The 25,135-nt window shown below is 43.0% G+C and overlaps 1 protein-coding gene across 9 annotated transcripts; it reads left to right on the top strand.

Annotated features, from left to right (window-relative positions):
* Window positions 1–3,716: 3,716 nt before the first annotated feature.
* On the top strand, window positions 3,717–17,289 carry LOC103722356 (protein MEI2-like 4). 9 transcript variants are annotated; one of them, XM_039116545.1, is made up of 15 exons: window positions 3,717–3,971; window positions 4,898–5,117; window positions 5,393–5,438; window positions 6,112–6,465; window positions 6,711–7,144; window positions 7,270–7,428; window positions 8,484–8,600; window positions 8,686–8,837; window positions 13,237–13,328; window positions 13,447–13,890; window positions 14,192–14,852; window positions 15,285–15,369; window positions 15,480–15,548; window positions 15,916–16,095; window positions 16,556–17,278. In XM_039116545.1, exons 2-15 carry the CDS (start codon window positions 5,019–5,021, stop codon window positions 16,715–16,717), a joined length of 3,054 nt encoding a protein of 1,017 aa, XP_038972473.1. In that variant the 5' UTR covers window positions 3,717–3,971; window positions 4,898–5,018; the 3' UTR covers window positions 16,718–17,278. The 9 variants fall into 9 exon arrangements, with proteins under 9 accessions (XP_038972473.1, XP_008811107.2, XP_008811106.2 ...); XM_008812885.4 differs by having other exon boundaries at window positions 3,717–4,206; XM_008812884.4 differs by having other exon boundaries at window positions 3,717–4,330.
* Window positions 17,290–25,135: the final 7,846 nt, after the last annotated feature.

The raw sequence follows: 25,135 nt of genomic DNA, 5'->3' as shown, positions 1-25,135 counted from the left end.
TCTGAGCTCGGTCTGCATGAGCTCGACGGGGGCTTCAGTGATGGCGACGCTCTGAAAGGGGAGCAATGTCGCGGGCGCCGTCCCAAGGACTTACGCCCGTAAGGAGGGAGTACATGCTGGTTTCTTGCTTGCTGCCGGAAGACAGAAGACTTGGAAGGATAATGGGATTTAATGGGGCTGTACCCTTTGTCACAGAGGCTTACAATCCCATTTTAAAGCTCCATAACTTTCCTTCTCCAGACCTCAGCTTTTATTTCTCTTTCCCCCCAACTCGTTGACGTGAGACTTGGACTACTACTTCTCACTGGTTGCCCCCACATACGTCGTTGCAGCGGGAGCCATGCCTGATTCGAGATGGCTCGGGAGTCAGGAGAAAGTTTCTTCCTCTGCTTCACATGATTCCGTGGAGGCGGCACAGGAGGGGCCTCCACTTGTTGCAGGCTTTGGGCTGCAAATAGCTAGCGCTTGGACTTGCTGCACAAGCGCATCGAAGTGCTCGAGTTGGACTTGTGGAACTTGATTTACCGGAGATCTTGATGGTGAATTTTGGACTGAGCGTTTGAGACTTGGAGCATGATACTCGAAGGGGAAACCCGCTTGTAGGGGGCTCCGGTTGAACTGGAGCCGGAGGAGGCGGTGCCGTTGGGATGCCCCTGGGTTGCAAGCTTTGGACAGCGGTAGCCAAGGCTTGCACTTGTTGCACCAGGGCATCAAACTGCTCCGGCCGAACTTGATGAACTGACTCGGTCGGAGGTGATGGGTTTCGGACGGAACGCTCCGGGCTAGGTGGAGGACGTCGAGAGGCATTGGAAGCCCCTTTGCTTCTTAGCTTCATGGCAGCGAACTCGGGCCCTTCCTCTAGCGCCAGCTGTTGCTGGAAATTGGACCCGGGGGCCGCCGCGAAGCCGGGGAAGGAGGAGCTCCGCTGCTACAGGGGGCGGACGGCGGTGCGCCGGCCGGCTGCGTCCTCCACCGTGGGGCGTGGGAGCGTCCGAAGAGGGGTGGTGCGTCCAGTCCTGTCCTGTCCTGCAAAAAAGCCGGTGGCCGGGCTCCCCGGCGCCGGCCCTCCGATGCCTAAGTCAGAGGGGGCAAGTATGTGGAGAGAGCGGGGAAGAGAGTATGTGGAGAAGACAGAGAGAATATTTGGATAAGATCAAGAGGATCAGTTTCCTCAATTGTCTGTGTTGTTTACTTCTTTCCACCCGGTCTAGGAGGGTTCTCTCCGGCTTCGGGTTTTTCCTCCCGTTTTGGTCCCCCTTTCCTCTTCCCCCCAGGTTCCCTTTTATAGGAGGATTCGGTTACCTGGGAGGTGACAGTAGGTTTGTCCCGTTCTGTAATAATTGGGCACGATTTGGCCCATTAATGGCGTGATGGAGAACGGGACCGGATCAGACCGGAATCAGGGAGTTGTCACGGTCGATCGGACCTGTTGAAGTGGTTGAACCGCCGGCCGTGGTGGGCCTGGGGTCCGTGGATGGTAAGTGCATTTATTACCGAATGAACCGGCGGTCAGGGAGAGCCATACGCTCTGATGGTTCAGTGATCCGGAGATCGTCTTGGGCCGTGTTCATTAAATGACTGAGTGCATCGGAGACTTGAGGGGGTCTCATGCATTAATGGCAGATCGTGCCGAATACCTGCGGAGATCTTATGCCTTGATGGCTTGGGGATAGCGGCAGGTTGTAGTGGAGTTGTCAGGTCCCTTAGAGGGTTAGGTGGAAATTGGATATTTGGCTAAGGCATGGGCTTGGCCGGCTGTGCTCGGCCTTCTGGTCTCGGCTCTCTGGTCTCGGCTCTCTGGTCTCGGTCTTCTGGTCTCGGCCTTCTGGTCTCGGCTCTCTGGTCTCGGCTCTCTGGTCTATGAGCTCGAGAGCGGAAGAGTCCGATCACTTAGGATGAGCTCGAGAGCGGAAGAGCCCGATCACTTAGGATGAGCTCGAGAGCGGAAGAGCTCAATCACTTAGGATGAGCTCGAGCTTGCTGATGGATTTGGGTGCTATAATTACATTTGTGGGGTGGTCCATTTTTCCACCAACAAAATCTAAAATAGCTTATAACAACTATTATAGAATAGAAACAAAATGGTTAAAAAAGTTTTTGATTCTCTCCTGTGGAACAATGATAAATAATAATTTGTAACACTCCATAGTGATCTCCATCTATTCCCACCATATAAATGCTCTTATTCCATGGCTTCAATCTACTCAACCAAACTCCATTAAACACAATATAATATATTACAAGGCGGTGTTAGCTAGCCAAATGATGTATTTTCTCCGAGCAATTGATATAAAATTATTGTTGTCCAAATCCGTTGCATTCCTCAACTTATTCAAATAAAACAAATACTCTTTTAGTTTGATTCTGAAAGATGGGAGGAGGGCTTCGGCCACCCGAAAAAAAATTATATTCTACTCGGTGTGCTCTATGGCTATGTTATCCGGCCGGTAGAAAAAAAATTATATTCTACTTGTTGTGCACTAATATAGCTGTTATCCATCATAGCTATTTATTTTTATAAATTTTATTTATTAAATATTTATTTTAATATTTTATAAAAAATAGACGGTTGTGATTGATGTGACAGCGACGTGCTGTGTGCCGTCCAGAATATAATTTCTGCAGCAAAGGATATGCCGGTCCCATTTGATCTCCAGCCGGTGTCTCCATGGGTCCCATCATGACGCCAATCAAGATCGTCGCACCTGAGGTACACTGTCCACCAATCGCTGTACCCAAGAAAACATGAATGCAATCAGTAGCCGTCAAATTCCCATCAGACGGCACTCTTTGCAGCCTTTTTATTTTGGTTCCCTCCTCGGTGGTAGGCCCATCCCCGCCTTATTCCCCCATCCCCACACACGTGGCTCCGCTTAACGCACGCACAAGATACCCAACCGGATCCGCTGTCTGGCATCCAACATCAAACACCGTTACAAAGCCATGCTCTCCGTTAGAAAGGGTGGGACCCACAGAAATGGGTTCAGACAAAATGACAGAAAAGCTGATTGCTGTTCGAGACCAGACAGGTGGTGTACCTGATATTTTTGATGATTTCCCTATTTATTTGATGCTCTATATTTAAGTTTTTTTATTAATATTTTATAAACAATAATTAATTCTTAAAGATACGTTGATCACCCATATCGAGCCGTTTGATTGCTCCGGATCTCCGATTTCTACCCGTGATCAACCCCGCTAATTATTATATACCAAAAATCTAAAAATCTGGCTATTTTCCTCAACCGTATGATCGATCACACTGTGGGTCGCCGCGGCGCCAACAAACATCTACGGAAATCCGTGACGTAGTCGAGACTGTCCGCAAATGATATTCGGCCACGTGTCACCGAGTGCAGTTTCGCGTGGGTCCGCCCCCTTCGGGTCGCCGCTTAAGCCTTCGGACAGTCGCTCTAATTCGACTAAAATACGCATTAGCCAGAGGTTCCGATGCAGACTGCGGCGCCGTTGGAAACTTGGAACATGGCTGTGGGATTCGTAATTATGGGATAGTTGAAGGGCATTTTTGTCAGGTTCGGGTAAGAGTTGCTAAATCACCGGGTGAGACATTTCGATCCGACCCGTTTCCGAGGCCGAGGGCACCGACGTTTGGAGGATAACGGCGCACATTTGCCGTTATGTCCGCTTGCTTCTTTCTTCATTTTTTTTTTCCTTTTTTTTTTTTAAGATACATCTACTCGCTCCATTTACCAGCCCCCACCCTCACCACTCCCTTGGGCATCGGAAGCAACTCCACGCCAAGGGTTTATACGGCCGCGGTCCGCTCCTCCGCCTGCTCCGCTCACCGCGTCGCGCTCGCGGGACTCCCCGCCCTCTCTCCCTCTCTCCAATGTTAAATAAACTCTAAAACCGCCGACTTATTTCCTCTCTCTTTTCCATCGCCGGCGAGGGTCGGAGCTCGGACGCCGGCGAAGGAGGCAGCCATAGAGTCCGGCGGCGTCGCGGTCACGGTTAGAATCTGTGGCACTCGCGACGGAGGAGCAGTGTCTATATATATGTAGAGAGACAAAGGAAAAGGATTGAGGGAATATAATATTCTATTGCGGCGGGGGAGGGTGAGGGGTGGGGTGGGGAGTTCTTGCTTGCATTGGAGGGGAAAAGAAGGGGTGGACGCTCGCGCACGGCACGGATGCTGAGGGGATCACTTCTCGGAATCCCCTTCTTCGCCTCCGACGCCTCCTTGCCGTATGGCGTAATCCATTCCCCGGCGATGGTTTCTTTTAAATTCCGCCTCCGTTGGCTTGTTTCGTTATGGTTTTAGTCTTTTAGAGGTTTTTGGGCGAGCGGAGGAGGAGAGAAGGGCGATCCGGGGAGGTTTCCGCCTTTTACCAAGGTTTTTGGTTCTTTTTTCCGTCTTTTGCTGGAATTCTGGCGGTCAAGTGGAATCTATTTCCGATCCGCGGGTGAAAGACTGGATTTGGAGGTTGGAGTTTTGATTCGAGGTTGAATAGGGATTTTGAGGAGTTCAATTCACAGTGGATATCTTTGCCTTCCACCGATCTTCCTCTTTTGTCTCTGATTTTTTAAGCTAATTTCTTACATTGAAATTTTTTCTAGCGATCAGAACTGAATTTGAGCTTTTACTTGTTTTAATATTTTATTTTATATTTTTTTTGGTTTAAGATCTTCTCAGCGCTACAAAGAGATCAGGTTTTTTTTTAATTATTATTATTTTAAATCTTCACTTTCCCCGCAATATTTTCAAAAGACTAGAAAGGAGCCACCAAAATTTGAGTTCGGATCCTCTCAAGTTTGGGGACCGATCTTTTCTTTTTGTCCCCTTTTACTGTCTGTTATCAGACATAAATGATCAAACTGAGAATTTAATCGTCTCGATATGTTGCAGTTGCTCGATCTGATTCGAATTTTACTGCAGAGCTGAGTCCCAAGTGGGTGCATCTACTGTGGGCAATTAGAAAAGACGGGTGGATCATTTGAGGAAGGTCAGGGTTCGACAGTTTGAATTATTCTCGGGTCTATGGTTTGGGAGCCGCAGGATGCCATCTAAATTCATGGATCAGAGGCGCCCGTCTCTATTTGGCCTTCCCTCTGAGACCTCTTCCTTCTTTTCGGAGGAACTCCCCTTTCCTACTGAGGTACGAATTGCTTTAATACTCTTCCTCTTCCATTTCCTAGGTGCATTTCAGGAACTGCATGTAGATCGGCTTTACCGTACTCGAATTTTTCCTAAATTTGTTATATTTTTTGGCTGATACTCGCTCTTAGTTGGGCAGTTTGTTCAATCTTATGTTTGTTTGGATAAATTTGCGTATTTTATTTTTTAAATAAAATTGGCAAACAGTTTTACGGGTGTATTCTTTTAGTTTATGATTTATGTTTATTGTTTTACCAATCTTTTTCTTGTATGCAGAGACAAGTTGGATTTTGGAAACCTGACTCCGTGCCTGATAATCATGGTGAGTATAAACACTTCGGCAATTTGGGTTTTCACCTGTGATCCTACCAACTGCACTCTTAGGTGTACTAATGGATCTTAGGCTTAATTTCTGTATGCTCCAGAGTTCCTTTTATGGTTTGTACTTCATTATCTCACGGAAGGAGCTGGGTAGTCGTAACAAGGCTTCAGATTCCTATTTTAGCTTCTATTGTATTTGTGGAGAACTTTTTCTTGGTTGTTTGAACTTCTAATTTTTATCTCTTCACAGATCATTCTTTGGGACCATTCTGTTGGCTGTTGTAGCTTTCAGGAGAGCATTTTTGAAGGTTTTTATTAGGATTTAATTTTCCCCTCTTTTGCCATCAATTAATTAGCATGGGAACTATAAAAAGAAAGCTGGACTTGGGGCTCTTTGGAACCGCCTGGGTGTTTTTTTTTTCTTTTTTTTTTTTGTGGGGGGGGGGGGGGGATTTAGCTACACCATGGACTAACCTGCTTACTAAAGGGGGTTGTTCTATAATTCAAATTTGATAAGAACATTGCTAGATAGGGTTTCTGATTAACTACAAGCAGGGACATGTTGTTTGCATCTTGATATACTGTATTTGAATGTCATTTTTCCTTTATGTATTTTCCATTTTTAGCCCAAGGGTTTAATTAATATGAAGTCTGGTCCAATTAATCTTCTGCAGAAACAGAGGGAATGCCATTACTGCCAGGAAGTCAGTCAGTTTCTTCTTCTCCTCTGGAGAAGCTTCATCTAGCGGCAGCAAACTCTGTGGAATGCTTAGAACTTTCACATCCTGATCTTTTTAATGATCAGAAAGCTAAGCTCAGTCTTGAGCCTCATCTGATGGGACCAGGCGGGACTATTAACACATCATTGACTTCTTGGATGACTGCTAACCATGATTCTGGATCCCGACCTTATCTCTTGGCACAACCTGCATCCTTATTTGTGCAAGGGAATGGAGTTAGCTTAAATGGGACCCACTATGAGAATGGGCTTTTCTCAAGCTCTTTTTCAGACATACTTGACAAAAAATGTGCGTCCTTCCCTCCCTCTTTTAATATTGCATCTACAAGTTGCTGCCATCTTAGAGACCTATGTTCTTCTGAGATAAGGCTGCCACCTTTTGTTTGATGGCATCAGTTTGGTGGGTTCAAATCCCAATACCAGCATATAACTTCTATTAACTTTTTTCGTGGAGTATTTACTGGACTGCAGAATTAAGTTCAGGGTGATTATGTTATCATGACATTAATTTTTCTGTGCCTTATGGTTGTGCAGTGAGGTTGTCATCAAACAATGTTCCTTTAGGGCAGTCTGTTGATATGGTGAATTCCAACATTGGGGATGATGAACCTTTTGAATCAATGGAAGAAATTGAGGCCCAAACTATTGGAAACCTACTTCCTGATGATGATGATCTGCTCTCTGGTGTTTTTGACAATCTTGGTTTTAGTGGTCGACCTAGTGGTGGAGATGATATGGATGATGATATATTTTGCAGCGGAGGAGGTATGGAACTTGAAGCTGATGACAACGCTAATGGCAACAAAACTTGTGATTTTTTTGAAGGTGGGGCCCAAAATGGTCAGCAAGGGGGACTAAATGGCCCATTTACTGGTGAACACCCTTATGGCGAACACCCCTCAAGAACTCTTTTTGTTAGAAACATCAATAGCAATGTTGACGATGCTGAGTTAAGGGCTCTTTTTGAGGTGCCTCTCTCTCTCTCTTGCTCCCTTCTTGCCATGGTTCTTAATATTAAGTGGCCTCTATCTATTGGGGAACATGTTGTCCAAGCTTTCTTGTATCCTCATCATTCTGTTCTCTATTTTTTCAGCAATATGGGGACATACGCACACTTTATACAGCCTGCAAACATCGTGGTTTTGTAATGATATCCTACTATGATATAAGGGCAGCAAGAAATGCTATGAGAGCACTTCAAAACAAGCCACTGGGGCACAGGAAGCTTGACATACACTTCTCTATTCCGAAGGTAGCCACTTGCTGCCTAGTTTTTTCTAAGTGGTCCTATATGCAGAGCAATTTATTGAAGTTTTGCATTCTATCCTTGCCTATCATTGTTTTAAGAATGCAGCATCATTTTACTCATTTGCTTCAAACTTGATCTTTTGTTTTTGATATGCAATTTGAATTTTGCCTAGATACACATTGAGTGCCTGTATACGAAATATTAGTACCAATCTAACTAGCTATTCTATGTGGACATGCGAGAAAGGTGCTGATCCTTCAGGTGTTCAAACTTAAAGACAGAGGGGGCCGTGGAGACACGGAGGCCCCGACCGGCGTCTCTCTTCCTTCCTCTTCCTCTCCCTTCCTCCCCGCCCCCCTCTGTCTCTTTCTCTTTTTTCTTCTCCTTCTCCCCCTTTGGCGATGGCAAGAGGCGTCTCGGTTTCAATGGCGGAACCATCCCAGTCCGCTGCTGGTACGGCTCGGGATAGTTCGAACTGAGCGGTTCGGGACGATTCCGCTGACCTTGGTCTTAGCTTAATGTCTCTCTTGTAGGGATTTCTTTCTCCCCCATGTAGGAGTGCAGAATGGCTTCTAGCTAGCGCATTACCCTCTCTCATGCCTTGGTTAGCCAAACGTAAGGTGCCACAGTCCACTGAAGGACTGGACTAGTTTTAACACCTTCCACGAGTGGGAGGTCATGTCAAATGTGCCTCTTTATATCCTTTGCCCGGCATAGTTGGTATGTTGTTTCTGTAGCATAGCTGCCTTTGCCTTCATTAAAATAGAAAGTTTTAAGCAAATGAAATGTAGAAACTGCAAGTAGGATGCAAACAAAATATATGTGGAAACTGCAGTTAGCATGATAGATGTTTTTATTCACCTTAACATTGATGATCTTGTTGATAAATGCTAGTTGAGCATGTACGTAGATGCACTAAACTCAGCCTTATTATTCTGATACTTTTTATTTTGTAAGATGAGATGCCTCTCCAGTTTTGGCTCCTTTTGCCCTCATGTTTACATGCATGCATAACTTTATATGTTCATGTCCTGATGCTGCACTACTTTTTTTATTAGGACAACCCTTCAGAGAAAGATATTAACCAGGGAACACTGGTGGTATTCAACCTTGATTCCTCTGTTTCAAATGATGATCTTCGCCAGATATTTGGGGTGTATGGTGAAGTCAAAGAGGTTAGATTGATTATAAACCCTAATGCTGAGCTTCCTTCAAGTTCCATTTGAATGAGTTATAAATTAATATAGTTTTTGTTTGCAGATTCGTGAAACTCCTCACAAGCATCACCATAAATTTGTAGAGTTTTATGATGTTAGAGCTGCTGAAGCTGCTCTTCGTGCTCTAAACAGGAGCGATATTGCAGGAAAGAAAATTAAGCTTGAGCCTAGCCGCCCTGGAGGTGCAAGACGGTGGTATTGTCCAAGCAGACTTGCTTGTTTTTTCCATTCTTTTAGACATGCTCCTCTTTCTGCATTAAGCTCAGAAAATGCTTGTTATATATTAAATGTTGTCTATCATTTACTTGATTGTTCCTTTTCTGTTTTTCTTTTTGGAAAGATGATAATGAAAATATGATATGTGATGCTATCAAGACAAAACCCTGAAATCATAGTCGGTCATATGTTTTCTTAGTGTTGTTAATGGTATGTCAAAAATGTGTTGTTAATTACATGTTGAATTGAATATTAGCTTTCAGGATGAGGTTTTAAATGTTAGAAGCTATTTCTGCACCAGTAATTCTGGATATTTTATTTGTGACAGTTTTGTTTGCTATCCTTTATCAAGATTATCTTTTGATTATAATCAAATTACTTATGGATATTCCCTCCAAATAGTTTGGAAAAGGCTTGATGGTTATGATTATGGTGCAGATATTCCTTGTTTGGGTACTTGATTTCTTATCTGTTATGCTATCTGTCTATCTATCTAATCTTCTGCTTGACTGAGATCCAGTGGCATAACTGAGTTTTGGTTGTTAATTGATGCATGCAGAACTTTAGAATATATATCTGGCAGCTAAATACCAATTCATATGATTGCAAAAATTGTGCATTAGAAATTTAACCTATTCTGTTTTGTTCATCATTTTCTAAAACTTGCCATATGTAGATATAAGTTTTGGATTCTTCAATGGTTAAACTTATGCCTGTATATATATAAAATCTATTTCTGCACTTGACCATAGTATTTAGGATTTGGTTGAGTTTGGACAGCGTGGGTGAGGCTCGTGGAACCATCCCAAAATCTTGCAAGCCCATTAGATTGTATACTGTTATGCCCAGTAATTCTTTCTATTCATGTAAATTGTTATTGGCACTCATTCGAAGTGCTAGATCCTAGTCTGACTATCAACTGAACAAGTTGCTTGCTAACAGCTAGTGCTAGTCTTGGTAAGATTTGCTCATTTTATAGTCAAGCAGAGCTTGAGTAGAGGATTGATACCCAGTGTTTGGCTCAGTTAAGCTTGATAAAATATATTTTATGAGACATTTATCATGGAAGCATATGTTGTATGACAATGATTTCAAAGTTTAAATGTTTCCTGTGTTTACAAACACTGCACTCATCAGATTGAGATCTGTTGACCAAGATTAGCTCTCCAAATGAAGTGACAGAGGAGTATCTTGGAATCAATGCTTGTGGATCTGTCGGTCAGATGACTAAGTTCTTGCTCTTAATAGAAATCAGGTAGCCAATTTTCTGGAGTGTGACTTAGAGATCTTGCTCTAAAGAGATTTGTCGGGTATGGAGGTGTGCAGAGTGGCAGTGTACCTCACGAGTTGTTTGTCAACAAATCATGTTCGGCCTGATAGTAAAGGATTCGAGCTCAAGCTTGTATTTTGGGCTTGAAATTATTACCAGGTGGAGCTTGGCCTTAGCATTGACTGGTGGCTTAAGCCATGTCTATCTCGCTTTAGTTTGGCACAATTGTTCTCCTATATCCTGGTTACTTCCTACATTCATATATTACTTTCTTCATCTCCTTCATTTGGCACCGACAATCCAGTTTATCTTTCATTCAAAACAAATTTGAATATAGCTTTACTTCAGCATTCTAAGAACATATTCAGACTATTCTGACCTATCATTGTTTTTTTTTTTTTTTTGAATTTCTGAATCCCATCTACTGCTGTTTCTTCTTCCATGTTTCTTCAGAGTGTTGGAGCGTGTTTATGGAGGTCAAAAATTTCTTCCAATCTATTTGGTTCTAGACAATCTTTATAGGAGCTTTTATCATTCAAATACATATACCATGATAGTATTGTTATTCAATGTTGTTAAAATCGGAATCATATTGGCAACTACAGGGGGGATCAAATCAGATTGGATCGTGGATCGAATAGCAAATCGTAAGATTTTTTCCAATTTCTTTTAACATAAAAAATAGGGCTGAAACTATGTGAAGTGTAAGAAGCATAACTAATTTTTCTTTTAACAAATAATTGGTAAGAAATCATCATACAGGAACATATAAAGATCACTTGCCAACAACCATAATCCCATAAATATAATTTCCAAGAGGAAAATAAGATATTTATAGTTTTATTTCACCATGTAAGTTTAATAGAGTATCTTAATTTGAGATATTTAACCCAAAAATGTGTATAGATGTTGACTTATTGTAGGAGTTAGAGTTTTAAAAATGGTAGGAGCGATAACTCTAGGTTTTACTATCTTTGCTGCAAACCAACTAAATCAATTTTTATTTAGTTTTAAAGTTGAAAATTTAAAGGAAATTGTTGATTTGATGTTTTGAAAATTCATCAATGATGAATTGATCACTATAAAAGTCAAAAAGATTATTTGATTTTAAACATGAATATATAGCTTTAGTTTGTACAAACATGACTTGAATCTAGATCTTATGATCCAAATATGGATCTTCCTAGTGCATGAGGCTCTTGCCATGGAGGTGTTTGAGAGGGGTCATATGTATGCGACGTTACCCCCACACGCTGAGAGGTTGTTTTCATGTTTTATATCCATGACACCCTAGTTACAATAGAGCAATTTTACCATTGTGCCAAGGCCCACCCTCCCATCCAAATATGAATCATACGATCCATACTGATCTTGATCTAGGGGTTCGACTCTGATCATTGAGATATGATCCAGATCATGGATTGTAAGATCTTGATAGCATTGTTATTATTGCATTTCATGTGAACTTGGAATAGCTACCATGCTACACTTGGACATGGTATTGATATTGTAGTTTGATACCTTAGGAAATTGCTACTTCTAGCTAGATTCCAAGTACTGATATTGGTGTGCATATTGGCGCTTGACTGGTATGGGTGTATTGAGTGTTGGCACGATACATTGGTTTGTTACTGAGTATCAGTCAGTAACCAGTGATAGAGAAATTTTCCAACCTGAACTGGTAGTCTTTAATAATTTAATTCTGACCTTGAAACAGACCTGATCTGAATCTTGATTTCAACACCTACTTTTCCTAAAGCATCAACTATGACTTGGCACATGCATTTTTCCATACTAGTACCAGAATGTGTTATAAGAATAAAGTTTCATCAGTGAAGCCATCAGTAAAGCAAGACCCTCATGGCAGTGTGATTCTTAATGCTTACCATACTTTCCTTTATTTTTTCCTAATATGAGGACATGAACTCCTTGCAAAGCGCAACTTATGTGTCTCGTGCAAGCATCCTTTGTTTTGCTTTGCTATATGTGACCATAAAACCTGGAAGCAATGTCTTAAATCTTGGTATCAGGGCCTGTCATTGTTTGGTCCTGGGCCAGTGAGGTACTGGGACAGGTTGGCATGGACTGAGATGGTTATTAGCAACAAGAATGAAAAAGAAAAAAAATTGTGTCCCGGACAAGGGTGCTATGTCCTGATCCATCTTGAGGGGAACCGGTGTCGTGTGCCTGTCTCCGATACTATTTTCTCATTGGAATGTAGGGTACCAGCAGGACATGCCAGTTTTGTCAGGATGCGAATCCTTTCCCTGCAGGTTAGAATTTGTCAAAGGAACAAAGGGATTTGACGAAAAAATAATATGCTGAAGGTATAAAACTGGTGCAGTAAGCTAATATAGTATTGCAAGAACTTAATGTCTTTAAAGCATATTTAAGAAACCAGATACCGTATATTTTGGAATGATGAAAAGTTTACATATTTAGGAAATATTAGTTTCTGCCAATTCAAGGAAGTTTATGTATTGCAAGTCAGTTTCATAAACAAATCCTATGTATAAACAATAAGACTTCTTCTGAGGGGTTCAGTTTGATTTAGATTAGGAAACTTGAGGAACATTGAAGCCGTCTTCAATTATAAAATAGGTGGTTTCGATTTGATTATTTTTTAGCATCCATGCCAATTCCTTGCCAAGTTCTTCTAGTTTAACCTCAACGTATTAAAACCCTAACTCTGTAATAATGCAGCGATATGAATCATTTCATAACAAAAAATTTTCTTTGAGATATTCTGCATATGGAATAATTTTAATCGCTGGTCCAATTTTATATTGAGGACAAAATCTATCTTGTATGACATGCACCTACAACATTCTTGACTTATATTACTGGATAATTTATGAGCTCTTCTGTCGTTGTTTGTTCTTCTTGGAGTGTTAGCTGCAAAATGTTGTTAAGGACTTCATTTTCCTTTTTCAACATAACTGCCAATATGGGGACTTGTATTTGTTTTTTGTGCTCTTATAGTTGGCAGTATATATATTCAAATGACATTTATTCCTCTGTTATTGTTTTGTTTGTTAATCTATTTCTTTGAAGTTTAAATTTGTATTTTCTTTGTGCATATTAATTATTGTTTCTTTGTGCCGGCAGCTTAATGCAGCAGTTATCTCCAGAGTTGGAGCAGGAAGAGCTGAACGGAGGAAAGCAGGGCAGTCCTAATAACTCTCCATCGGGATGCTTTGGTATGAAATTTGGCACCTTTTATCTGTTTGCTGATAATATGCCCTCCTGGCATTTCCTTTGCTGATAGCAGGTTTGCTTTGGCTTTCATATCTCAACTCACCTGTCGGCTTTCTCCAGGATCCATCCCTTTTGGTCCAATTACATCAAATTGTCTCGAAAATGGAGCTAGCCAGGGCCTACATTCTGCAGCCCAAGGACCTACTGGTCCATTTTTGGAATCCACATTTCATGGAATATCCTCCAGTGGACCTCAGAGTCTATCCTCCCCTGTTAGAATAGCATCAGTAGGTAACCACAGCAATCAATCCATCCAGGATGAGCTCAGCAACTCACTGGGTCAGTTGAGCTTCGGATTTCAAAGTTTGCCAGGTTACCATCCTCGTTCACTTCCTGAGTATCCCAATGGATTAAGTAATGGAATCCAAGACAGCTCCTCAAATACTATGTCATCCATCAGTATCAATATCAATTCCAGGCCTGCTGAGGGAACTGATAACATGCATATTCATAAAGTAGGCTCTGGAAGCCTTAACAGCCATTCCTTTGATCATAGCGAAGGTGGTAAGTGGAATAAACATTCATTTATTTACACTAATGTCATTTCCTTTTGAGTACAATCCTGATCTTGATTTGTTAAGGAATGAATTTTGGCTACTCGAGCATGATGTCAGTGTGACTGCTCATCTATTTTCTGGTCAAACCAAAAGCTGTGTAATCTCGGTTTGAGATGATAAAAAAAGAAAGCTATCTGATTTGTTGAAATTCTTGCTTATGGTAGCTAATGTATAAATATAGAACTTTTTGGTATCTCTTTCTTTTTATTTCTAGCTGGCTTATTAATAATACTTCCCTTGGTTTGCAGCATTTGGAGTTTCTGGAAATGGAAGCTGCCCTCTTCATGGACATCAGTATGCTTGGAATAATTCAAATGCATTCCACCATTACCCCCCTGGCCCCATGCTATGGTCCAATTCACCATCATTTGTGAACAGCATGCCTACTCATCCCCCGCCTCAGATGCATGGACTTCCAGGAGTTCCATCTCATATGCTGAATACTGTTCTACCTTTTCACCAACATCATGTTGGTTCAGCACCTGCCATCAATCCATCTCTTTGGGATAGGCGACATGGCTATGCAGGGGATTCCAAGGATATACCTGCTTTTCATCCAGAATCTCTTGGAACTATGGGGTTTTCTGGCAGCCCTCAGCTGCATGCGCTGGAACTTGCTTCTCGCAACATCTTTCCTCATGCTAGTGGGAGCTGCATAGATCCTTCTCTTTCTCCTGCACAAGTTGGAATTCCTTCGTTCCAGCAAAGGTGTCACATGTTCCATGGAAGGAACCTCATGACCGCTATGCCTGCCCCATTTGATGCTCCTAATGATCGTATCAGGAGTCGAAGAAGTGAAGCAAGTGCAAATCAGTGTGATAACAAAAAGCAATATGAACTTGATATCGAACGCATTGTGCATGGAGAAGACTCTCGAACAACACTTATGATTAAAAACATTCCCAACAAGTATGTGGATCAGAGATGTTAGCTTCCTATATAATTGTAAAAATCTTCTCTAAGGGCCTGTTTGGATTTTGCTATAGGATTGGGTTGAAAATCTTGTAGGATTTGTGGATAGGGTCAGTACAACTAATAAGATCATAGACTACAGGCTGGGTAGGCAGAATATCCAAGAATAGCTTTGGAGTGGGCTGGCTCGAGTTACGTAGGGAGAAAAAAAGGCCTACTGTGGGACTCGGGCTAGCTCACTCCAAAGCTATTTATGGATACTTTATGAATACAGGCCTAACCTAATATGTAGCCTGTGATTTTGCGGGTTGTGCTGGCACAATCTATGAATCCTACAGGATTTTCAGCCCAATCCTGTTGGAAAATCTAAACGTGCCCTAAATTTTTCCATTCCTTGAATCCTTAAACTGTTTTGAACTTGATAAACAGATACACCTCTAAGATGCTTTTGGCTGCTATTGATGAACATCATCGAGGAACTTATGATTTTATCTATTTGCCCATTGACTTTAAGGTAAGTAACATTTTTAATAAACAGGATCCTTGTCATCACTTGTTATGTAGATATTCACTTTCCATTATTGATGCATCTAATTGTATTTTTCACCTCCTTATCCTTTCCAGAACAAATGCAATGTGGGTTATGCTTTTATCAACATGATTGATCCTCAGCATATAATTCCATTTTATCAGGTTTGGTTTGCTGCATCTCGTCATATAGAAGATGCAAGAATAAGATTTAATATTATGTTTATGGTCATATCCCCTTACACTGATTTAGTATTGCTGGAATCACATTTTAAGCATGTTTAGATTGCTCTTGTTTTATATTGGCTTTTGTATATAGGTTTCCATGGGCATTTTCTGTGTTCTTTTGACACCAATAGTCTGCTTAGCTTTTATCATGACACTAATATTCCTTTTGCGTACATGATCTCTTCTCTCTCTCTATCTATCTATCTCTCTGACATGAGCATTCTAGCTTCAGTGTAGCACCAGCACATCACCGACATATATGCTCCAAAAAAAATTGCTGAGAAAATTGGTTGATTGTCTGCAGACATTTAATGGTAAGAAATGGGAGAAGTTCAACAGCGAAAAAGTGGCATCACTTGCATATGCCAGAATCCAAGGAAAAGCAGCTCTTATTGCTCATTTCCAGAATTCAAGTCTTATGAATGAGGACAAACGGTGTCGTCCTATTCTCTTCCATTCAGATGGTCCTAATGCAGGGGATCAGGTACCAGCCATCATTTCAGACTAATGGATTCAGCTTTTGTATTTTTCATTTTATAATTTTCTCCTAATATATCTACCTGCCCATCTGTAGCCTCTCCATACATTTGCATGTCATCAACAAATTCGTCAAATTTGTAATCCATAAATTATAAAATGTGTTTAATTGTTTGTTGGGGATTAATATTGGTTGGATCTTCAATGCTTGTGCCTCTAACCAATGCCACTCTCATGACTGGTCATCTGCCAAAGGTATCTTGGATTTCATATTTGCATTTGATAGTTTTCTTTCCCTTGCCCTCTGGGTGCATGGTAAAGTGCAATCAGCAACCAATCATGAATTTTCCTCACCTTATTGGGGATCATAATTGCTAGAAAGTTCATATGGTTTTCTCAACTTTTCTCCTTATACTGGGACTTTTGAATATATTAAACTTCAAGCACTAAAGGTTTCCCTTTTGCAGGAGCCCTTCCCTATGGGGGAGAACATCCGGTCGAGGTCTGGCAGATCAAGGACTGCCAGTAATGAAGAGAACCTTCATGGAAATCCATCAACCTCTGCAAATGGAGAAGCTTCTTGCAGTGGAGCGGGCTCTCCTTCAGGTTCCACCAAGGACTCGGAGTGACCCAAGCCACTCATCCAGGGGCTACTAACGTTAAAGACCAAACCTGTAACAAAATCTCATCTCCAATTTCCCTCTATTTTTTCTTGTTTTTGTTGTGTCCAGAATTTGTAGTGATAACTTCTGTGGCATGGTGGGCTGCCAATTTTCACCGTTGGGTGCTGTAGATTGCATCACCAAGTGAGTGAGAGAGGGACTTCCAATTTTCCCTGGATTATATATTCAGTAACTGATGACAGAAAGGCGATAGACACAGGGAGAGCTTTAAGATTTTGGATGGACGTAAGAGGAATAAACGGTGTACAGGAGTTTCAAAAGAGCGAGGACAACCAAAATTTTCCTAGTTATGCGGTCTGAGAAGGCCTTCTCTGTGTTTTCTTTCCTTCAATGTTTTGGTTTTGCTTGCATTTTTGAGTCTGAGAACCCATGTGTGGGGTTCTGTTTTCCAGCTGGGTGGGTTGTCCTCGTAGAGGTCCACCTGGCATATCATCAATATTGCATGTTTGTTTACTTATTTATACATCCATAAAGCACGAATTTTGCAGTGCTGGGTCTTCTGCTATATGTGCTTTTCATCATCGGTGTTTATGTTAAAGTAGCTGGATGTTTGGGAGAGGAGAAAATTAGATAGATGTCTTGATACCGATATTATGATTATGGATGTGGTTGTGTGGCATCAGTGTTGATATGCTGAATACTTGATAGCTTAACCAGTAAGAACCTGCCAAATTCCCGATCTTCAAGATGATGGATCTCAATTTGCAAGAATCCCAAGAGACTGGCAATCCCAAAAGCTGCAGATCTTATTAACTACTTACTGTTAAGTAATATAGTTTCAATGCTATGGCCTTCAGGATGAATGTGTTGAAAAATGGCTCTCAGCAACTGGAATTGCTGAACTATGAACAGTTGTATCTTTTAAAATAGAACAGTGGTATCAATCCCTCTGAGGCATCCTCAGGATATCATCTGTGAACTGTTTCCCTCATAGGCTAATCAGAATCATAAGAGAGAACTTGGAAACAGGCGGCACTATCATAAAAAGAAATTAGGCGTAAACAGAGCTGTGGACTGAGCAAAATTTGCATGCACCCAGATGTTGAAAGCCAGATGGAGCCAGCATATGCTCTAGGCAATTAGCAAAGAGATCTAATACTTCTCACGCGAATTATTACCACCTCTACTTTATACAAAATAATACTTCAAAAAAAAAAAAAGTAACTCCAATTAGTAGATGAAAACTAAATACATAAACATTAGCATACAAAAGAAGGCAATTCATCGTTAGCATGCAAAAGAAGGCAATTCACTGTTGCATGACTGCTCTGCACACTGGACTAATAGTATTCAGCTGCAGGCCTGCAGCCACTCAAGGATGCAGCACTCATGGAACTTGTGGAAACACCAGCCAACCTTCAATTCTATCGATGTCGAACTCATCCTGACACAATGGACATACCTCGCCGGACCTCTTCGGCTAACGGTGCTCGCCCGGCCATCGCAGACTCCAGCTTGCAGATGGTTCGTTTGAGCTCGTCTCCTAGAACCAAGACACAACCGGTGAGCTCCAGTGGGAATTTACGTGGATCGCAGACCATGAGCCGCGGATATCGAGCAGCTCTCGCTCGAAGTCCTCTCGATGCCTCAGAGGTTCTGAAATCAGCAACAAGCGACGCTGATGGGGACATCAAAGCTGACCACCCTGCCGTTTAGTCCCCAATTTTATTTGCATTTTATTTTCTTTTATTTCTGGGTTTGCTTGCAATTTTATTATTGTTGAACTTTATTTGTGTAGTTTGGGCTTATTGGGAATTATTTTGTGTAAAGGGGTTTATCTTAATTGTTCTTATTGGGTCCTATTTATAGGAAACTTTTATGTTGATTAGGGTTAATGAAGTACTGAAGATTTCTTCCCCCACCTTTCTTTCTCTGGTCTCTCTTCCTCCCTTCCTGTCTCCCTCTTCCTTCTCTCTTCTTCTCACTCTTCTCCTTCCTCTGCCTCTCTTCCTCTCCTCTCCTCCTCTTCTTCCTCCCTTTTCCTCTGTCTCCCTATTTTGCAGCAGCCACAGTCATCCCCAGTTGGACTTTCACCGCAGCAGCCCTTCTCCCGTCCCGATCCGGCATCAACTTGGTATCAGAGCATTGGCGGGCTTTGCCTCTATTGCCAAAGCCCCGATCCGGTTTATGCTGGGTTTGTCCCTGTCTTCGACGCCGGAGCCTCTAAGCAGAGCCCCTTCTGAGTGCTCTGTTTCCTCTTCCTCCCCCCACCCCCCCCCCCCAAAAAAAAAACAGCCCCTTCGTGGTTGGCCCTTCCCTGTCTCTGTGCCCACACCCGCCGTCTCCCTTCACGACGCCGCCGTGCCACTGGTTCGCCGCCGGAGGTCATCGCGCCCCACGGACACCCACCGTGCCACGAGTTCCACGGTTCTGCCACCGTCGGTCCCGTGACCGATCGTCGGAAGAAGTCGCCGCCCGTTGGAAACCCATGGTCGACTACCCCGGCGCCACCGTCTACAGAACCGCAACCGGGCCTCTGCCTCCGTCCCACAACCACCGCCGTGAAGATCGCGGCATTACACCGAGTCTGTTAGCGGTTGAAGACGGACTTCATTAACGGCCGTTTCGCCGCATCACTGCCTCCGTCGTTGCTTCCCCGACGCCGTCTACGCCGAGCCGCCATTCGTCCACGGTGTTTCCCCGCCGCCTGCACCTCCCCACCGACGAACACCGCCGCCGAGCATCCCACTCAACCGCCTCCGCCCGTGCCACCTCCTGCCGCCGCCGAGATCCGCCCTCGCCCGAGCCCCGTCTTCTCCTTCCCCACCGAGCCGCGCCGCCTCGCCGTCGCCGTCCCCGCCACTCCCGCGACCGCCCGATTGCCACCACTGCTGCCTCCTTACCCGCGCCAGCGTGCTCCACCACTGCTGCCGTGCGCCGTCGGCCGCTGCCTACTCCAGCCGGACCGCCTGCAGCGCCCGTCGCCGAGCCTTCGTCCGAGCCGCTCCCATCCAGCTCTCATCCGCGATCAGGGATACCCCTGTGTGCCAGGCTGCCAGCCGAGAGGTGGCATCAGGCCACATCCGTGCCCGACCGGCCTGGCCCAGTTCTCCTCAGCAGGCCGCCAGCCCAGCCCGTGCGTCGTACTGTAGCGTCGTCCAAGCCCAATCGGCCGCAGACCCTGTTTCAGGCCCGATTTAGCACCTTTTTTCAGCCCATTTCAGAAGTCCAGGAGCCCTCATGCTGCAGATCCAGGCCCATCGCTCCAGCTAGCTCCACCCGGCACCAATGTCGTGTTCGAGACTCTACAACGGACGCTTCCGGTTGACTGCATCCGCCATAGGTAATAGGCACTTCTTTCTTTTGGGCTTGTTTATCTAGTTATGCTCTAATTCTCTTGCATGACATTCCTATTTTGCCAAAACTTATTTTTCTGTCACACTGCAAAACCTAGAACATTTACTGCCACACCCATCCTACCCACCATTTAAATCTAAATATTAAATTAGCACACCTTAGCGACAGGATAATTCTCAACATCCGTCGATCAAATTACTTTAGAATTAGAACGACCGTTATACGTGTTTGCAACCTAATTTCTTATAGTGACTAATTTTCTACCTTAATTCTGAAATAAGCAAGTACAAATTAGTAATATTTAATTTTAAGTTATTTTATGAAAATTTGCTGATTTCCGAAGTCATAGTAGATCGCATTAGTAGGTTGTCCTGCATTGCATTTGGTAAGTTAGGGTTCATTAGTAGCATTGCATATCATATCACCAACGTGAGTAGTCCCTGCATGCCAACCCGTAGTGGTAGAGAGTACCTCCTCACTGACTCCCAGACCCCTTTACCCACCATGGACCCTAGAGTTCTACAAGATATTTTGGAACAATTAGCTGCATTACGAGCTGATCAAGACGAATTCAAACGAGAGATCCGAGCTCTAGTGCAACATCCTAGGACTCCTGAACCGTTAACTCCAATCGCAGCTTATCCCGAGCTTGGTTTGGCCAACCACCTGTAGGTCTTTCCCATCTTCCTAGGAACCAACATCCTCCTGATCACCAGCGCGATCTTAACGAACGACTACTTCGTACCGTAAGAGTAGATGCCCCCACATTTGCTGGTCAACTAGAGCCAAGCATGTATCTTGATTGGAGAGCAGCCATGGATAATTATTTTGAGTAGTATGAAATGATTGACGATAGAAAAGTACGATTCGCTAAAATAAAGCTTATTGGGCAAGCTCACTGGTACTGGCATAATGTTGAACATATGCGTAAGACCCAAAGGCTTCCTCGTATCACCACCTAGGAGGATATGAAGGAAAAGCTGAATGAGAAGTATCTGTCATTCTCTTACCGACAACGCCTTATGGATAGGTGGCAGAAACTAACTCAAGGGACATCAACCGTTGCTGATTACATTGCACGATTTGAGGAGTTTCATATGAGGTGCGGTGTAATCGAAGAGGAGACTGTTACTCTCTCTAGGTTTCGGGCAGGACTCCGCGAGGAGATCCAGAAAGAACTAATCCTCCGAGAGATTATTACTCTTGGCCAAGCATACTAGTTGGCTCAAGATGTAGATAGTTTCTTACAAGCCCTTGTAGTGAGGCGTGCCGACCCTCAACCCATGGCCCCAGGAGCCCGACCTAATCAAAACTACCTCCCACAACCCAGGCAGCTTCCCAATCCTTTTAACCAGGCCAGCCCTAGCCAAGCACCGATTCAGACATCCCCGATACTTGTCCAGAACCCTTCAAATGATAAAGAAAAGGGTATACTAGGTCCCAATCCTCATTTTAGAAGCCAAACCCAATGTTTCAGGTGCCAAAAATTTGGCCATATAGCGTTCCAATGTAATGCCAAGATCTATCTCATGACTGAACTAGAAGTTGGGACTCAAGCGAATGAATGTGTCGAAGAAGTCTATGAGCCAAATATTGAGAATTTTATAGGAGACTTTGGAGACGACAAGACCGAGTTAGAGTTTCTCCAGGCTGAACCCCAAAAGAAGCCCACTGATCGAAATAACTAAAACCCTAGGCTTCATGTGGTTAGGTGCACTCTAACTCAGACTAAGACCGAACAAGATTGGCGTAGGACCTCCCTATTTTACACGCTCATTAAGATCAATGGTAAAACATGCAAAATCCTATTTGATAGCGGAAGTTGTATTAATGCCATTGCTTCCAGAGTTGTCTCCCGCCTCGGCCTGAAATCTACCCCTCATCCCAACCCATATAAAGTAGCTTGGGTAGATAAGACATCTCTTTCTGTGTCGGAAAGATGCCTCGTCCCGATTCAATTTCTATCCTATAAAGACGAAATCTGGTGCGACTGCATTCCGATTGACGTAGGTCAAGTCATCCTAGGGAGGCCTTGGTTATACGATATGGATGTCACACTTCATGGGCGTTCGAATTCGTGTAGCTTTATGTTCTAGGGTCGGAAAATTATACTGAACTCATTGCCTCCTAGAGAGTCCGCCCCTGAAAAGAAGAGTGCCACTCTACAAAAAGATGAATCACTTCACATCATTACTTCGAAAGAGGTAATGAAAGATATCGAAAGCCAATCACCTGTGTTTGCCCTCGTGGCTAGGGTTATCAATGTGGAGTCGAGCCCTGAGCAACCACCGGCAGTAGTTCCCCTGCTGAGGAGTTTCACTCTGTTTTCCCTAAGGATCTTCCAGATACACTTCTTCTGATGTGTGATATCCAGCACGCAGTTGATCTCGTTCCCGAAGCATCCTTATCCAATCTTCCTCATCATAGGCTCAACCCAAATGAGCACACTGAACTGAAACATCAAGTTGACGAACTTCTTACCCAAGGGTATGTTCGTGAGAGTCTGAGCTCCTGTGCTGTACCCACACTCCTCACCCCCAATAAAATTACGGTTAAGTATCGTTTTCCCATCCCTAGGCTGAACGACCTCTTAGATTTTATATCTAGTGCCACAATCCCATGGCAAGATGTTAGTATGACCAGAGTTGCCAAACTTTATTTCAATGAAGTCGTTAGACCCCCTGACCTCCCAAAATCTATTATATCTGATGGAGATGTTAGATCCGTGAGCTCCTTTAGGAAAATTCTTGGACGCATGATTGGCACTAAATTAAAATTTTCGTCGGCCTATGCTAGGACTTGGGATTTAGTGTTACCGACTGCCGAGTTTGCATATAATAGTTCCATCAATAGGTCCTTAGGCATGAGTCTCTTCGAAGTGGTGAATGGATATAAATCTAGGCAGCCTATAGACTTGATTCCCATGTCTCATCAACATAGAATCTCTGAGTCTGCACAATCATTTGCATCACACCTGTATTCATTGCATCAGGAAATCAGCAAACGTATTCCCTCTAATAACTTAAAATATAAATTCCTTGCTGATTTGCACAGACGTTATAAAGAGTTGAATGTAGGAGATTCTGTCATGGTGAAAATTAGACCTGAACGACTTTCTTCGAGAACGTTCAAAAGTTGCAATCCCGTAGTGTAGGACCGTTCAAAGTCCTAAAGAAAATCATTTGGAATGCTTATGTTGTAGATCTTCCTGAAGCCTATGGAATTAGTGCGACATTTAAAATTGAAGATTTAGTCCCATACAAAAGGTCCACATTCATTCCTTTTAATCCTTTTGTTGATACACCCGCCTCTGATGATCACCTTGACCCATCACTTGCTATTGAGCCTCCACCTCCAAAGTTTCATGCACGCAGAGAACACATAGAACATATATTATATGAGCAGGTTATATCTACTAGGAGAGGAAGCTACCAACGTTACCTTGTTCGGTGGAAAGGACGACCCAAATCGGATGTGATGTGGATTTCGCGAGCCGAGTTGCAGTGCTTTGACCCTGACCTTCCGGAGCAGTACGACAGCCGGCCAGACTTGCACTCGACAGGGTTGAGCTTCTCCCACCCGGAAGGAGTTGATGGGGACATCAGAGATGACCATCCTGCCGTTTAGTCCCCAATTTTATTTGCATTTTATTTTCTTTTATTTCTGGGTTTGCTTGCAATTTTATTATTGTTGAACTTTATTTGTGTAGTTTGGGCTTATTGAGAATTATTTTGTGTAAATGGGTTTATTTTAATTGTTGTTCTTATTGGGCCCTATTTATAGGGAACTTTTATGTTGATTAGGATTAATGAAGTATTGAAGATTTCTTCCCCCACCTTTCTTTCTCTGGTCTCTCTTCCTCCCTTCCTGTCTCCCTCTTCCTTCTCTCTTCTTCTCACTCTTCTCCTTCCCTCTGCCTCTCTTCTCTCCTCCTCTTCTTCCTCCCTTTTCCTCTGTCTCCCTATTTTGCAGCAGCCACAGTCATCCCCAGTTGGACTTTCACCGCAGCAGCCCTTCTCCCGTCCCGATCCGGCATGAGACGCTCCTTGATGTAAGAAAGTTTCTCCAACCATTGGCTCGCCTGGAGAAAAGTCATGGTGCTTGCTCTCTTTGGCCACCGAGTCTTGTAGTCTACGAACTATATGGAGTTCGCTTTAGGAAGCTTTTATAAGGTGAGGAAAGCGAGAGACACAGGGAGACCGAAGCTTGAGGAAGCTTTTATAAGGTGAGGAGGAATCAGAGATGGGCTTCTCCTATGCTAGTCGGACTAGGAACTGAGGGGTTAAATTTTAGGCCAGCTCCGCATGGTCATTAAAGGCGACCATATCTTGGCACGTGAAAGATTGGTTGTGATCATATTTTATTAAGAGTTTTCCAGGCTTAAAGCACCCAAAAGAATCTGTTTTTTTTTTTTAAAGAAAAGAATACGGCAACAAGTTTGGGCAACAAGCACTTTGATAGTAAAACTTTAATTTTTTTCAATTAGTCATCATAACATATTTTTCCATTTCAATACGGCCCAGCCATCTATTTATACTCTAATACTAGTAACGAAATGTGGAAAATAACTAAAATATCCTAAATCTTCTATCAAAATTACTAATAGAAGAAAACTATTTCACTGTGATTTTTGTTGAGAAAGATGTTAGATTTTTAGTTTTTACTCTGCTCTTTTTTTTAAAGGCATAAAGATATTATTAAAAAAAGATCTAGGACTAAAAGGCGGGGTACCCTATGGACTGGAGATGGGTAAGTGCTCTTGGCACTCAGAGGTATCCTATTTTTTAATTTTATTGGGTGTATTCGTATCCGTCAGGTATGATCCATCCGTCCTAGCAAAAAAAAAAAAAAAAAAAAAAGACGACGACCATGACTAAGAGGCGGGGTTCATGTTGTAGATGGAGTGGGAAGGGAAAAGTCTGTCAATATATCGCTCTTGCTGATGCGGGCCAACTCCTCTTGAGGAATTGGAAGTATGAGACTAGACTCACTCTCCACAATTGGATGAATCGAGAGGAGGAATCTAATCGATCCAGACGCTTTCTTCCACTCATCTCCTCCTTTTTC

This window comes from Phoenix dactylifera, unplaced genomic scaffold (assembly GCF_009389715.1).
Source record: "Phoenix dactylifera cultivar Barhee BC4 unplaced genomic scaffold, palm_55x_up_171113_PBpolish2nd_filt_p 000101F, whole genome shotgun sequence".
Taxonomy (NCBI): Eukaryota; Viridiplantae; Streptophyta; class Magnoliopsida; order Arecales; family Arecaceae; genus Phoenix; species Phoenix dactylifera.
The sequence above is the reverse complement of the archived record's forward strand: the minus strand, read 5'-3'. Positions and strand labels throughout refer to the sequence as shown.

Excerpts from the sequence above, each read along its gene's own strand:
- LOC103722356 (XM_008812887.4), top strand. The coding sequence starts at position 5,019 with ATGCCATCTAAATTCATGGATCAGAGGCGCCCGTCTCTATTTGGCCTT. Across the intron at positions 5,439-6,111 it reads CTCCGTGCCTGATAATCATG|AAACAGAGGGAATGCCATTA; the intron begins GTGAGTATAAAC and ends AATCTTCTGCAG. Across the intron at positions 15,549-15,915 it reads ATATAATTCCATTTTATCAG|ACATTTAATGGTAAGAAATG; the intron begins GTTTGGTTTGCT and ends GATTGTCTGCAG.